The sequence below is a fragment of the Peromyscus leucopus genome, chromosome 8b, assembly GCF_004664715.2.
Source record: "Peromyscus leucopus breed LL Stock chromosome 8b, UCI_PerLeu_2.1, whole genome shotgun sequence".
In the NCBI taxonomy this organism is placed as follows: domain Eukaryota; kingdom Metazoa; phylum Chordata; class Mammalia; order Rodentia; family Cricetidae; genus Peromyscus; species Peromyscus leucopus.
The window spans coordinates 88,888,413-88,904,344 of NC_051086.1; the positions used below are offsets into that span (position 1 = coordinate 88,888,413).

A 15,932-nucleotide genomic window follows, 5' to 3' on the forward strand; every position below is an offset into this window, starting at 1 on the left:
AGAGTGATTAGAGGAGATGCTGGAGCTGCACTCCTGGGCTTTGACCTAAGCTCTGCAGCCCTGGGTAAAGTATCTCGCTGTGAATTAACTTCCTCACCTGTAAAATGAAGAATATATGATGGCTACTGTTTCACAGAACTGTTGTGAGGTTTAGTTGACTATATGGAATACTTATCTTAGTTCTTAGCATACATGAATGTTAACTTTGCAATCTCATTTATGTCCAGAGCTCATTCTTGTTCTTAGTTTTCTATATTTTGCATGTATTGTGTGCACTACTCAGGGCTAAGAAGTATGGGAGACATAGATGTGTGGCATTTTCTCTGGAACATGAAATAATAAATGGGGAAAGGGAAAATATTACATTAAAACTTTACCTTTGGTTCAAAGAGTGCCTGATTTTAAAATAAAGTAAAAATAGGTATTCCAGAATAGACAAAGCCATAGCTGCAAGAATAAGGATCTAATAGACTAGTCTACCAGCAGAGATTGAGTTAAAAACGAGATGTTATGAAATACTTCGAATATCAACTCAAGTGGTTTGAAAGTCAGTGCAATATGGAGAACCATTATAAATTTCTAAGAAATATTGCAAAAGTATTAAAACAGAAAAGCAGAATCTTGCTATGGCCTTGAGTTCATGATCATCCTGTCTCAGCTTCTCAAATGATAAATATAGGCATGTGTCTTAACGCTCAGAAACAGGATCATTTTAGCCTCCTTGTGTAGGGTAAGCCAGAGGGGAAGCTTAATTCTTGATGACCATATAGAAAGATGTACAAAGTCTAGGAATAAAGCGAACAAGAGCTGAGCCACTGTGGCTGTTATGGGAGTGGGAAGAAAAGCCTGAATCCCCACAGAGTAAGAGAAGATAGGATTTAGTGACTGACCAAAGAGTTGAGGACTGATACTGGATGTGGTGGTGCATACCTTTAATCCCAGAACTCGGGAGGCAGAGGTAGGTAGATCTCTGTGAGTTCGAGACCACCCTGGTCTCCAGAGTGACTTACACATCAGCCAGGGCTACAGGATTGGAGTGTGCCCACAATTTCTGTCCTGGATGGAGATGAGAATGACAGAGGGACTCAGCAGTCAGGAACGAGAGCAGCTCGAGGGTGGGGAGTTCAGTTTTAGGCATCTTCCTTCTTGGTGAACATAAAATTAGACAGCTTGGGATTGAACAGAGATGTCCACTATCTCTGTTTAGATTAGTGGATTTTTTTCTTCCCTACCACAAGAAAAAGTATGTTTAAACTGAGCAAGAAGGTCTTCACTGAGAAATAAGAGCAGAGCTAAAGGTAAATGCTCAAAGTGAGACACAGAGTTGAAACTAAACATAAATTAGGTGTTTAACATTAGATTCTTTTAAGCATGTGCCACTCAAGGATATATTTTCATTTTAAAAAGTCTTGGAAGCCTGGTGTGGTAGTATATACCTATAATCCTAGTACTTGGGAACTAAAGAATGAGAGTCACAAGTTCAAGGCCAGCCTGAACTATACTTAGTGAGATCCTGTCTCAGAATGACCAGAGGGCTAGGAATACAGCTCAGTGGTAGAATACTTGACTGGCACACAGAATGCCCTGGATTCCATTACTAGCTCTGTAAAAAAGGGTGAAGGATTGGGATACCTGGGGAGGTTACTCAGCTGTTACTGGAGTTCAGATCCTCAGAATCCATGTCAGTGACAGGTTGGTGTGACAGTATATTTGTAATTACAGCCTTGAAAGTCAGAAGCACATTCTCCAGAGCAGTCTGGCTAGCAAGTCTACCATACCAGTGAGCTCTAGGTTGGATTGTAAGATTCTGCCTCAGTAAAGCAGGAGAGTGATTGAAGATGGCTCCTGACATCAGACGTGGGCCTCCACATGCACACACGCAACACGGAAGCAAAAGACACGGTGTTTCTAGGATAATCCAGAAAACTCATTTTGTGTAGCTTGCCGCGCTTCTCCTATGCCCTGCCAACCAAAATCAACCCCGCTTGCATTTTGGTTTCTTCACAGGAATTTCCAAGGAAATGATATTTCTTACATCGACAAAAATGTTTGGAAGGCATATCGTTGGGCTGAGAAACTGTGAGTAGTATATATTCTCTCAAATGTTATAGAAATTATTGCCCTTTTTTGTCCAGATTTTGAAGTCAATATGTCTGAGGAAAGACATTTCCTCTGTTCATCCCACTGAATTTCTATAGAATAGATGGCTGGACATGGACTGTTTAGGTTAGAGATAGGGAAACTTAATGGTTCTAAATAAACAAATAAATTGGTACTACTTGAGTTTCTCTGGTAAGTTGCATGAGGACTAGGATGTGGTTCAGTGTTAGTACACTTGCCTAGTGCATGAGGCCCTGAGTTGGAACCAGTACATGCAAAATTTTTAATTTAAATGTTGTGGGTTTTCACTGAAAGACAAATTTGTTTTCCAGTACAGAAATCAGACACTTTTTTGTGTGTGTAGTTTTTCGAGACAGGGTTTCTCTGTCTAGCCTTGGAGTCTGTCCTGGAACTTGCACTGTAAACCAGGCTGGCCTTGAACTCACAGAGATCTGCCTGCTTCTGCCTCCTGAGTGCTGGGTATAAAGACGTGAGCCACCACTGCCTGGCCCATGATGATGTTTTGTTTTGTTTTTTTCAACACAGTATTTATCCCTGTAGTTTTGGTGCCCGTCCTGAATCTCACTCTGTAGACCAGGCTGGCCTCAAGCTCACAGAGACCCGCCTGGCTCTGCCTCTTGAGTGCTGGGACTAGAGGTGTGCATCACCACCATCCAGCTATGATGAAATTTTTTTTTTTTTTTTTTTGGTTTTTCGAGACAGGGTTTCCCTGTGTAGCTTTGCACCTTTCCTGGAACTCACTTGGTAGCCCAGGCTGGCCTGGAACTCACAGAGATCCGCCTGCCTCTGCCTCCCGAGTGCTGGGATTAAAGGCGTGTGCCACCACCGCCCGGCTTATGATGAAATTTTTAATGGTTATAAATTAAGTTAGAGGGATAGTGAAACCTTCCTTATGCTATAATCCTTCAGATCTGGGGTAACTGCTACTTAAAAATTGGTATCTATCCTTCCAGACATATTTTCATATAGAAAAATAGGAGTATTGCTGCTCTCCTTACCACTTTTACATGATTGATAACATTTGGTGACTTGATGGTTTCACTTCGTGATATTTAAAGTTTCCTTTCCCCTATGTAGAAGCTCATACTATTAATTTCCAGTTCTGCATAATATTTCATATAGGGCTGAGTTAAACATACTGTATACCTCAGACAAGTGTTTCTATAGGCTAGATACTTAGAAATGGCATCTCTATGGTGGAGACCATTGTATAGATGAAGTTTTAATTGCTTCCAAAAGAACTGATGACAATTTATGTTCTCAGCAATAGCATATGACAGCATGTATTTCTCCATTCCATTTCACCACTGGATGTTGTCCATCTGTATGATGATTTTTGATCCAGATAACCTTTTAATCTTCCAGAATTATCAGTGAAAATCACCTGACTGAATTACATAAGGATACATTTGAAGGCCTGCTGTCCCTCCAGGTTTTGTAAGTTAGTTAAGCATATCTATCTGTAAGTTATGGGTTATCTATTGATTAACAAGGGATTTGAACTAGATAGATACTAACATCTCTTCAAGCAATAAAATTGTGCAATTATTGACTGTGTTTGACAGTGTTTGCTTATAATACCAGGACTGAGGAGGTAGAAAATAGGAGGATTGCTCAAAGTTGGAGATCTTCATGGTCTACATAGTGGGTTTCACACCAGTTCCAGGGCTGCTTGGCAAAACCCTGGCTCTAAAGGCAAAAACATAATAAAACAGAATCTGCAGTTATGCCAGTCAGGGGTTAGGGGGAGGGCTCAGCCCATCTCTAACATGAAAATACCTTCTATCCATTTTAAATTTCTTAAATCATATAGACGAGCTTCAGGTAGAAGAACTCCATTTGCAGGGGGAAATGTTAGTAAGGTCTAACTAACTAATTAACTAACAGTAATTACTGAGCAATTACTGGACCTCGCACGACCCCTGTTTCCTAAGGCATATGCTTGTATTTGGATCTAGTCTGTCATACCTCCATCAAGTCTGATCCATGTCCTCATTTACTATAGGAGTGCTTTGACACTTTAGAGGACTTGTACCGGTGCCTTTTTTTGTTGATGTGACAGGGTGCCTGATGAGAACAACTTGGAGGAGGCAGGATTCATTTTGGCCCTTCAGTTCACAGGTTTTTGGTTTATGGTAGCTGGCTCCATTGTTTCTGGGCCTGTGTGTGGGCTTGCGAATCCAACTAACTAACAAGTCTAATTCACTAATTTAGACTTTGCAAAAAAGATTTAAGACAGTGTAGTAGGATGTGAGAAATTAATGTTAACTTTGAATAGTTGTATCAAAGAGAAGAAAATAGACAACTATATTAATTTGAAGGTCATTAACCCAGAACATTTTCCCCTCTTTTGAGATATGGTCTCATGTAGTTCAGGCTTGCCTTAAACTCTCTAGATAGCCAAAACTGGCTTTGAATTCTTGAATCTCTTGCCTCTATTTTCTAAGTGCTAGGATTACAGGCATTCATTATCACACAATTTATGTAATTCTGGGAATAAAATTCAAGATTTTGTCCATGCTGGACAAGCACTCTTCTAGCCACAACAATACCCTATGCTCTCTTGTTTGTTTTTGAGACTAGGACTCAAATGTATCCCAGGCTGATCTTGAATTTGCAACAGCCCTCCTACTTCAGCCCCCTAAGTGCTAGGATTGCATGCACATGCCATCATGCCTATTTCTTATAATAATTTAATCTGAATTAAACTGACACTGAAATACTAAATAAGTAGCTAAATGCTAGATTGTATAAATAATATTATTAACATGATTAAGTCATTAGGAGAACAGACTGGTATTATAGTTTTTAATGTAATAGTTTTTATGCCTATGTGAAAATAGACAATAAAAGATGTGACTAGTGGCACACGCCTTGAACCACAGTCCTAGAGAGGTAGAAGCAGGTGGATCTCTTGAGTTTGAGGCCAGTCTGGTCTACATAGTGAGTTCTAGGCTAGCCATGGCTATAGTGTCTAGATACCCTATAAAAAAGTAAAAATCTTAACAACATTGTTGCCAAGGAGCGAGTATTTGCAATAGTAATTCTGTTTGTTTAGAGGTAAGTATGCACTATGTTGTTCAGTGCGAAAGCTTGTTTTCTAACCTTTACCCATAGGGTGCAGAGTGGTGTACATCTTTAATCCTTATTGAGCTAAATAAAAACAACATTTTTTAAAAATGCATGGGGCATACTTTCTATTAGAGAGCATTAAGGAAGTGCATATATAGATCTTTACATGGTTTTAAAAATCTTCCATCTGCTGGGTGTGGTGGCACATGCCTTTAATTCCAGCATTCTGGAAGCAGAGGCAGGTGGATCTCTCTAAATTTGAGGCCAGCCACACAAAGTGAGATTCATCCTAAACCAAACCAGAAACATTTTCCTTCTATTGACACTTAGAGAATGGCCATGATTGCACTGGCTCTACTTTTGTATTGGTATTTTTGGAGACCCTTTGCATCTGAACTCCCAAACTGTACAAAAATGTTTGGAGGAAAACAATAAAATACCTGAGTAGAGTAGTCCTCTTATTTATTTTAGTTTGTAAACAGTTGGTTCATAATAACATAATTTATTGTCATTCATTTATTTAAATGTCCCTCAATTTAAAAAAATGTGCTCAAACAGAACATGCCCAATACTGCGTCTATTATTGGAGGCACAGAGATGAGTAAGACAGGGTTCCTTCCCTCTCAAACTCATGCTCTTCGAGAGAAACAAACACAGGAGCATGAATCTTAATGCTGCTGAGATGCAGAGAGGGTTCAGCCATAAAGTCATAAACTGAATTTTTTCCAAATAAGCCACTCTTCTTAAATTCATCAACTATGTGTTTATCTTATAAATATTTGAGTTTGCTCAAATATTTGTGTCAGTCTCAAACTTGGTGGGCAATGTAGATGAGTTAGACTCCACGCTTTCATGGAATTTATGATTAGAAGAAGGGTTGTGAAAATAATTTCAAAAGTATGAGGGGGCTGGAGAAATGGCTCATCAGTTAAGAGCACTTGCTGCTTTGCAGAGGACCAGAGTTCGGTTCCCAGCATCAACATCAGGGAGCTCACAAACTTCTGTACTTCTAGCTCCAGAGGATCTGATGCCCTTATTGGTTCTCTGTGAGCACCTGTACACACACACACACACACACACACACACACACACACACACAAAAAAAAAAAAAAAAATTTTTTTTTAAAGTAATGAGGCCTGGTGATAGGGCTCAGTGGGTAAAAGCACTAGCCAGGAAAGCCCGTATTTGGTCCTCAAAACCCACATTAGAAAAAAGACAGATGTAATACTGTGAATCTTTCATCCCAGCACTACTGTGAAGAAATGGGGAGAGACAGGAGCTGGAAGTGTTTTCAGCCAACTAGCCTCCAGTAAGCAGTGTGGCAGAAACAAGAGAGTCTTGCTTCAACAAAGTGAAAGATAGGAGCTGATTTCTGAAACTGTCTTCTGGCCTCCACACATGTACACATTCATGCATACATTTTTTTTTAGGTCACTGAGGTATAAATTTTGTCTAGAGTACAGAAGAGGAGAAAAGACTTGGATTTAGTTCAGGGAAACTGTTTCTACACTAATTGTATTTGGATAAAACCTTGAAGAATTACTGGGAATCATCCAATAGGCCCTTTGGGGAGAATGTGCTAAATACTAATAACGAGTGAAGAAAAAACCAAACACATCCAAGAGTTTGAGGGTGCCATGAGCACCTGCAGAGTATAAGGGAAAGAAGGATGGAACTGGGCCTTCTTTAGATTTGAATGCCAAGCTGAGGAGCCATGGTGGTACCATGACACTATAAAAAGACTCCTCATAGCACCACCTGGAGAGCTCGTTAGAACTTGATTATGACAGTGCCCCTACCCCAGTTACCAACTCTCGTAAGGCTGATTTCTGCCTTCTGCAGCTCCCAGGGGCCAGATTTGCGCCTGTACATTCAGTACTCAGGGCTGAGGTGAGAGGTGTGCATTCTACATTATGTTCAAAACAAAAGTCATTTAATAATTACTCTTCTCTCAGGAAAGACTGCCTCCAAAATTCACCAGCATCTATAGCTGTCTTTGTATAGATGAAGATCGTGAAGATTGAGACATTCAGAATAGATGTGGATCGGGGTAGGAGCTCTAGAAAGTTCAAGTATAAATCCAATGGTTTAGAGTCTAGACAAAAACAATAATATTATCAATTCTAAATTCTATTGTTTATTCATACTAATTAGATATCTAATAGCTAATCAAAGCAATATTTCCCTTTTACTTTTCCTAGGGATTTATCCTGCAATAAAATACGCTATATTGAAAGAGGGACATTTGAATCATTACCTTTTTTGAAGTATATGTAAGTTACAAATACAACTCATTTACATTTGGAATTTTATAACCCCATGCTACTTATTCTGTTTCGTGATTAAAATTTTGCTAGTAGGAAATAAGCCAGACTTAGAACAACGAATATTGCATGTTTTCTCTCATCTGTAGAAGCTAGGCTTATGCCTTTTTTTTTTCCAGTGCTGGGGACCGAACCCAAGGCCTTGTACTTGCTAAGCAAGCATTTAATAATGAGCTAGATTCACAACCCTTAGACTTACATGTAAATACACATATGTGTGGCATAAAAGTAGAAGGTGGACTATGGAGGGCAAGAAAGAAGTCTAGAAAGATGTAAACAAGAGAGGACAGTGGGAGAAAGAAAGACAAAATGCCATTTTTTCTATCATTTGAAATCTAGATGTAAGTGTGTGTGTGTGTGTGTGTGTGTGTGTGTGTGTGTGTGTGTGTGTAGCATGAAAGGAAAAGTGAGACTCTGTGGGGAGGAAAGGGACAAAAGGAAGGGACAATGGAGAGCAGCAGGAAGGATAAGCTACAACACATGCATGTATACATACACACACACACACACACACACACACACATATATAATGTAAACTGTCATGATGAAACCCACTATACATATACAAATGAAATAAACTTTATAGCTAATAGAAAGTAACTACAATTACAAAGCAAGTTATTTTTCATCTGTGTGCCTTTGTGTATGTGTGTGTGTGTGTGTGTGTGTGTGTGTCTGTCTGTCTGTCTGTGTGTACACCCATGTGGATGTGTGCACATTCTCATGCTTTAAGATCACAGAACTTGAGTTCTATCCTTCCACCATGTGAGTTCTGGGGCTTGAACTCAGGCTTGGTGGTGAGCATCTTTACCCACTGAGCCATCCCACCAGGCCACATTCTTTCGGTCAATGGTAAAAATGAGTGAGACTTGAATCACAACACAGCACTGATTTTTAGTCAGTGTGACTGTGTACCCAGGTGACATTCGTCAACTGTGGATTAGCAACGGGCATCTAGTGTGCAGACCCCACAGCTGTTCTAAACATCCTCCAAGTATAGGACAAACCTACATAACAGAGAGGTCAACCCAAAATTCAGGGATACTGAGGTTGTGAAACCCCCTCCTAGTAAAGTAAGGTCACTGTGGTTAGTGCATTGCATATGTAAATATGAAGTGTAAATCATAAGCCAATATCATCCACAGTGAGATTTTCTTAGTGAATTGAGAAAACACTGAAACCATTTCTGAGAAAGGTTATGTTTCATCATATTTATATTAGAATGATTGTTAAGTGATAACTGTTCTAGAGAATTTTTTTCTTTTGGCTTATGTCTTTAATTTTTTAAATGATTTTAGGAACCTTGGGTGCAATTTACTCACTGAACTGAGCTTTGGAACATTTCAAGCATGGCATGGAATGCAGTTTTTACAGAAGTTGTAAGTGAAGTAGAAGTTAAGCACATGTAAATACTTATTTGTGTATTAAAAACCCAATGGAGTATTGATTCACCGAGAGTAAACCCTGTGTGAACTGTGATAGCTTGTCTTACGGTCCATTGGTTCTTTTCCAATGAGGAAACTAAGGCCCAGGAGACCAGGAGACCTGTGTAAATTACAGGACATGATCTGCTTTCCTAGTCCTGACCTTCAGCACAGACACTACAAGTAACACCACTCAAGTAACACTCACTAGGAATCATCATGGGGCCCTAGGGCTGTGGCTCTGATGTGTGATGCTTTTGGAAACCCACTTGTGATTCCCTCTCCCATGCACAGTTCCCAAAGAACAAAGACTAATAACAAGTCCTCCAGGGAGCAAAAGGTGTAGGTGCTTCCTCAGAAATGTAAAGCTGAGAATTCACCCTGTGACTTCTCTCCCCATCATCCAGAACATTATTTTTCAGGAAGTATATGCCTCTGAAATCATGGATTCTCTGTAGGTAAGAGGCACCTTTGCAGCATGGGATAAGATGCCATCTGCATTAAGCTATATGGTTGAAAATATTCAAAAAGAAAATACGTTGTTCTAGCCTGGTTCTGTATAATACTTTTCTTCCTCAAGAAGAAAGTGAATTTTATTAGCTTTTAGCCAAAAATTCATGTTTGTCTGGCATTATGGCATCTGCTTAAATACCAGCAGTTGCACTCAGGAGACAGAGGCAGGAGGATCATAAATTGGAAGCAGTCTTGGACTAATAGTAGACTCTTGTGTCAAAAACAAAACAAAACAAAACAAAAACTCCACTTTGTGTGACATTCAGTGGCCAGGAAGGCATTATAAACTCAAGAGGAAATTTCTGCTCTGAATCTGATTTTGGGTGACTGTCTGGCAGGTCAGAAACCCAGATTCATAGTTGGTTCCCATTGGAGGAAGGGTTGGGATGTGCTAGAGCTGGATGAACTGTTCTGTAGATGCTTTGTGGCAGTCCCCTCTCTCCAGCACAGCTTGCTGACTCCTAACTTGGGGAAAGGAACCACAGGGTCTGCTTTTCAGGCAGAGGAGCATGGCTGGTGGGTTAGGAGAGACTCGTGCAAGAGACACTGACTTGTTATCTCTAGTTTGTGTCCATCTTTGCAGAAAGGGAGTCTGCTTCCCGGTGATGAGAAAAGCAGCGCTAACTGGTATTGGACATTGATATTCACATCATGTGGTTTGAATGGAATGGTACCTCTCAGAATTCAGTCACTATCACAGATTGGCCCAGTGAGGTAGGCACAGTATATGCTTGTAGGCCCTCAGATGCTGAGGCAGGAGGATGTCTTGAGCCCAGGAGTTCAAGGCTGACCTAGGCAGGATAGTAAGAACTCATTAAAAAAAAGAAGAAGTAGCAGCTTAACAACAATGGACACAACCACCAAGTGTGTGCTGGGACTCCTTTGTTAGGATCCAACACCCAACTCTTTGTGATAGATAGGGCAGTTTTCTTCAGGAAATATTTCCCATGGTAGGACAGAAACTGCTGCTGCTTTATCATCGTCATTCCTCCTCCTCCTCCTTCTTTTCCTCCTCCTCTTGTATTTTTTTATTCTTCTCTCATACATTATATCCTAACTATAGTTTCCTCTCCCTCCACTCTTTCCATACCCCCACTTCCTCTCTCCCCCAGATCCACTTCTCCTGCTTCCCTTTAAAAAAAAAAAAAAAAGAGCAGGCCTCCCAGGGATATCTACCGAAGATGGCATAACAAGGCACGATACAATGAGGCACAAACCCTCCTATCAAGTCTGGATGAGGCAACCCAGTAGGAGGAAAAGGGACTCAAGAACAGCATTGTTAAATGAGCTGTATACGTACAATTCCTTGAATAAGAGTAGAAATGTATGTACAGTATGTTCTAACCAAAATAACCTTAAATTTGTATCAACATACAAAAATCCACATCAGTGTAAAAAATTTAAAACTGGTAGTTGCTTTTTTTTGTTTAAAAGTATATTCAATATTCTACCTTTTTATCCTATCATTTCTATAACATTTATAAAGCATAACAAAAAAACCTCAAATTTGTGTCAATATACAAAAATCCAAGCCAATGTAAAATATTTAAAACTTGTAGTTGCTTTTTAAAAGTAGATTCAATAATCTACCCTTTTATTCTATTTTTATATTCCTTCTTTTTCTTTTTAAAACAAGATCCCTGAATCTAATCTGCTTTGTTCAGCTTTTTTCGTGACTATTACCAATAACAACTTGTAACCAACTCCCCTAAATTATGACAAATATCCATAACCCACTAAATGACCAAAAACCTCTTGGGAATGTGGGCATTGTGTTCTTAAAATTACTTCCTGCTGTCTGGGGGCAATGACATCTTTAGGGGACCCTGAAAAAATATTGGGTTAATTGTCAAGTCCTGGAAGTGCTAGCTATATCATTTGTTGTCCAGTCTCTGTGTAATGGGAAAGTGCAGGGTTTGTCTCAAGTCCTGACTGGAGTAGTCTGTGAAGCTGGATCATCTCAGCAAGCCACCTTGAAATTGTCCTGAGCAGTTTGTAGTCCAAAGCTGAACTTTAGGTGGTGTTTGTCAGCTTAGTGGTGTTATCATAGTTCAGGTGGGATCGTTGTGGGGCCCCACCATCCTTTTGGAGACTTCAAAGGTCGCTGTCAGGCATGGACATGGTTCACTGCAGAAAACCTAAACATTTTAAATGTCATATGCAGCAGATCTCAAAGAGGTTAAAGGACTATAATTTGTTATGTACATTCAGAGTACAAAAACTTAATTCCTAGTTACTTGATAGAGACTCAAACACGAAATCATGTACCGGGACCTAGATTAAGCCCTTTTCTAGAATTAGTACTCTATATGACAATATCACAATAAAAAGTTTAATATATATATTTTGATATAATATTCATACCATAAGGAAAGTTTTGAAAAGTCAAAATAAAACCCAAGGATCAATGAGATTAGTAGCAATAGAATAGTCCCTTAATTTTGGTTTTTCTCTGTCCCATATCAGGTGGCTTTTCTGACATTAGACAGAGATTTTAGATTTTACTTTAACAAGCATGCTTGGGTTTAGAGGAGGAGACAACCATGCTCCAACTCCAAAGCCAGCTTAAATTTTTAATTGAGCTGGGACTATAAAAAGACCATTTGCATTATATGTCTGTAGAGAATAGCAGAAACAAGCATTTAGGAAGATTTATGAAATTTTATCCTGTGGGAAATGTTATATACCAATAGGCCAATTTATTTCTTCCTTTTCTTGGTATATTTTCTCTGGATGATTCATCCTTTTTCTTCAGATGTTTCATTTGTCCAGTGGTCTTCAGATTCCTTAGCTGGTTGCCTTCATTCTCCTGGAAAGACAAAAACAAAACCCTGCCCCCACCTTAACTTTGGGGAGTTTCCCTTTTGGCAAGTTATATCTGATCAAAGGAAAAGAATTTGTTAGTCTTGTTAGTTTAGACTGAATGGTCATGCTGGTTGATGAACTATCACCTCTTCTATCAAGAAGTCTCTTATTCCAATCCAATCTTTATCAATCTTGATGGTATCCACAGCTTTTCTTCTCCTGTAGAAACAAAAGCAAAACCTCTTCCCTAATGTAACACATACCCTGGTTTCCATTCTGAGGACAACACATCTTTAAAGTATACACACTGATTTAATTCGGTAGTTTTTTTTCTATTAGCCAGTGTCTCTCCACAGCTGTTGTTTCTTTCTCATTAGCATTTAGAAAATTTAAAGTTAATAAAACATTAGGCAATCTATCTCTGTGGGTCTTTATTACTCTTTTCTGTTTATTAAGCATATCTTTTAGAGTTCAATTAGATCTTTCTATAACTGCTTACCTTGTAGGATTGTGTGGTATACCTGTAATATGATTTATGTTTCATTTTACTAGAGACATATGCTAGAGCATTGTCAGTCTTAATTTGTACAGGTATTCCCATGATGGCTATGACTTCTAACAAATGTGTGATTACAGAATCAGCCTTTTCAGAACTCAAAGCAGTTACCCATTGAAATCTTCAATATGTGTCTATGGTATGATGTACATATTTTAATTTTCCAAATTCTGTAAAATGAAACACATCCATTTGTCAAATTTATTTGAGTACTCTTTGGGTTACTTTCTGCAGGTAGTGGAATTTGGTGATACAAGGAACAAGTAGGATATTTTCTTATAAATTCTATCTCTGTTCCTTTGAAATCCCTTTGTCCTCATGGCCCTTGACTAATTTCTTACCCTTTGTGGGTGCTCCTATTTAGACACACATATCTAATGATTCAAGCTAACATACACAACAATAGAGAACATTGTGGTGTCTTTCTGGGTCTAGGTTACCTCACTTAGAATGATTATTTGTATCTATATCCACTTATATGCAAATTTCACTTTTCTTTAAAGCTTAAATAATAGCCTTTTGCATACATGAAGCACATTTTCATTATCTAGTCATCCATTGATGGACATTTAGGCTGTTGTATTTCCTGGCTATTGTGAAAAGAGCAGCAGTAATCAGGGAATAGCAAGTATCTCTGTAATATGATAAAGAGTTCTTCGACATTAAGCCCAGGAGTGATATTGTGTATACAGTAGCTCTGTCTCTAGCTTTTTTGAGGGATCTCCCCCACTGGTTTTCATAGTATACCAGTTTGTACTCCCATGGGCTGTTCATTACCACTGAGCTGGAGAATGAGGAATGATCCAGAGCAAGTTAAAACAACACATTTTTCATTACTTCTATTACAGAGATTGAGTTAGATTTTCTCAATAAATAAATTATTCTGTAGTGTGATGAGCCTTTGATTAAATTTACAAAGTTCTGAAAAAAGTGGTTCTGGCTTTTTTTTTTTTGGACAATTCACCATTTGATAGAGGAATGAATTCTGATGTTCTTACATTATTGTTTTCATTAATGTCACTATGTTGTCATGACTTTAAGTCTCTAAAGTCTCAATGACAATAGGCTAGTTAGGTATTAGTCATGGAAATGATTAGGGAAAAGAATATAGAGGCATTCTCAGATAAGCACAGAAAGTTTAAACCAGTATTTCTAAGCCAATCATGACAATGCTTTAAATGAGATTTAAATCAGGAGGATCAGAGTTTCAAGGGCATCCTGATATGCTTAGTGAGTTCTGGTTTGGGGCTAACCTTATTTACATGAGACTGTGCCTCAAAAAACAAACACACAAAACAAGAAATAATTTCTAACTCATTATTTTATACAATTAATATACACCGAAAAAAAAAATTTTGAGGTTTTCCATATTAAGTCCTCTGAAAATCAATGTTAAGTTGCAACTCTCTTAAATCTTTTCTAATAAGTTAAACACAAGCTCTGGTGTCCAAACTGACTTCAAATTTCTACCTTACTGTTTATGATCTTAGAAACAAAACAAGCCTCTGTGTACCTGGTTTCCTTGTGGGTACATGGACCAGTTATAACCTGGACCACTTAAGATATTGTTACAGTTAAACATAAAACAGTAATCACGGATGTCTGGAAGCACAATGGATTTTTTAATACAATATTTGTATTATTTCTTTGAGAATTTTATACAGTGTAGTTTAATGATACTCACCTCTCTCCTCCTCCAGCCCCTCTCAGATCCACCCCTGATTTCATGTCCTCTTTTTTTTTTTTAATACTCATTGTGGTAGTTTGAAAGAAATGTCCCTCATTATCTTAGTCATTTGAATCCATGGTCCCCAGTTAGCTCCATCTGAGGAGGTTTAGGAAGTGCAAGCCTTGTTTTAAAAGGTCCATCATTGGTGATGAGCTTTCAGAGTTTAAAAACTTGCACCATTTCAAGTTTGCTTTCTCTGCTTCCTGTGAGCCCCGAGCTTCCGACTCCTGCTGCCATTTCTGTGCTCTACCATCATGGACTCTTTTCTGTATGTTGCCTTGGTTAAGAGTGCTTTATATCACAGCAATAGAAATACACCCATTGTGCCTATGCATTCCTAATTATGGAAGCATTACTGGAGCATGATTGTCCTATCAGGAGTCTCACTCTGAAAAACTTATTCTCCCCACTCCAGAAACATTCAGCTGTCCACAACTCCTCAGTTAGAGGTGTCTCTTAGTTAGGATTTCAATTGTTATGAAGAGACACCATGACCATGACAACTCTTACAAAGCAAAACATTTAACAGGCTGACTTACAGTTCAGAGGCTTAGTCTATTATCATCATGGTGGGAAGGATGGTGGCATGCAGCCAGACATGGTGCTGGAGAGGTAGCTGAAAGTTCTACATCTGGATCAGCAGGCAGCAGGAAGAGAGAGTGAGCCACTAGCCCTGGCTTGAACTTCTGAAACCTCAAAGCCCACCCTCAGTGACACACTTCCTCCAACAAGGCCACACCTCCAAATAATGCCACTCCCTATAGGCCTATAAGGGCAGTTTCATTCCAACCGCCATAGGGTGGGACTTGTGAACCCCTTTCCCCTCCAGCACAATCAGTGTTGGCCAAAATAATTATTAATACGTGATATAGACATGCACTGAATTGATTAGCTTTAACCTGAAGGCAGATTTCTGTTCTTCTGTTTGACTTCAACTCTTCTATTCTATTTTGTTTTTGTTTTTGTTTTTGTTTGTTTCCCAGCCTGGGCACCAAAACAAGGCCTGTGTCAACACAGTGGGAGAGAGAATTTATTGATTTCATTGATGTATAAACAGTGTTGCTTATTTATCCAACAGACATTTTTAAAATACCATAGTAATTTCAGGCATAGGACGACAGTAACAGTAAGTCCTGGTTCCTGCCCTCAGAAGTTCATGGACCAGGAGACAGACAAATGGTGACAGGCACCCTCACACAGGCTTGGTTAACCAAGAATGCAAGTGAGCATTTGCTGGAGTTTGGATACGACCAGTTCCTCCTCTGACATCCTTTGTTCTTTGTCTCCAAAGCCAGGGAAGTAATCTCCCCGTCCCTCAGCCCCTCTCCCACAAAGTTTTCCTCCCTTAACTGAGTGAATTAACAACAAATTATTTTATATTTCTAAA

The 15,932-nt window shown here is 39.0% G+C and overlaps 1 protein-coding gene across 8 annotated transcripts in view; it reads left to right on the top strand.

The window, feature by feature from the left end:
• Nucleotides 1-15,932, top strand: part of LOC114702267 (leucine-rich repeat-containing protein 37A3-like) — a 52,614-nt gene that overhangs the window by 15,664 nt on the left and 21,018 nt on the right. For 5 of the 8 annotated variants that reach the window (XM_037201574.1, XM_037201573.1, XM_037201572.1 and 2 more), the window contains exons 2-5: nt 2,008-2,079; nt 3,487-3,558; nt 7,396-7,467; nt 8,817-8,897. In XM_037201574.1, coding sequence (XP_037057469.1) covers nt 7,466-7,467; nt 8,817-8,897 — 83 coding nt within the window. In that variant the 5' untranslated portion in view covers nt 2,008-2,079; nt 3,487-3,558; nt 7,396-7,465. The remainder of the gene's footprint in view (nt 1-2,007; nt 2,080-3,486; nt 3,559-7,395; nt 7,468-8,816; nt 8,898-15,932) is intronic. The other 3 variants (XM_037201569.1, XM_037201570.1, XM_037201571.1) reach the window with 3 other exon arrangements.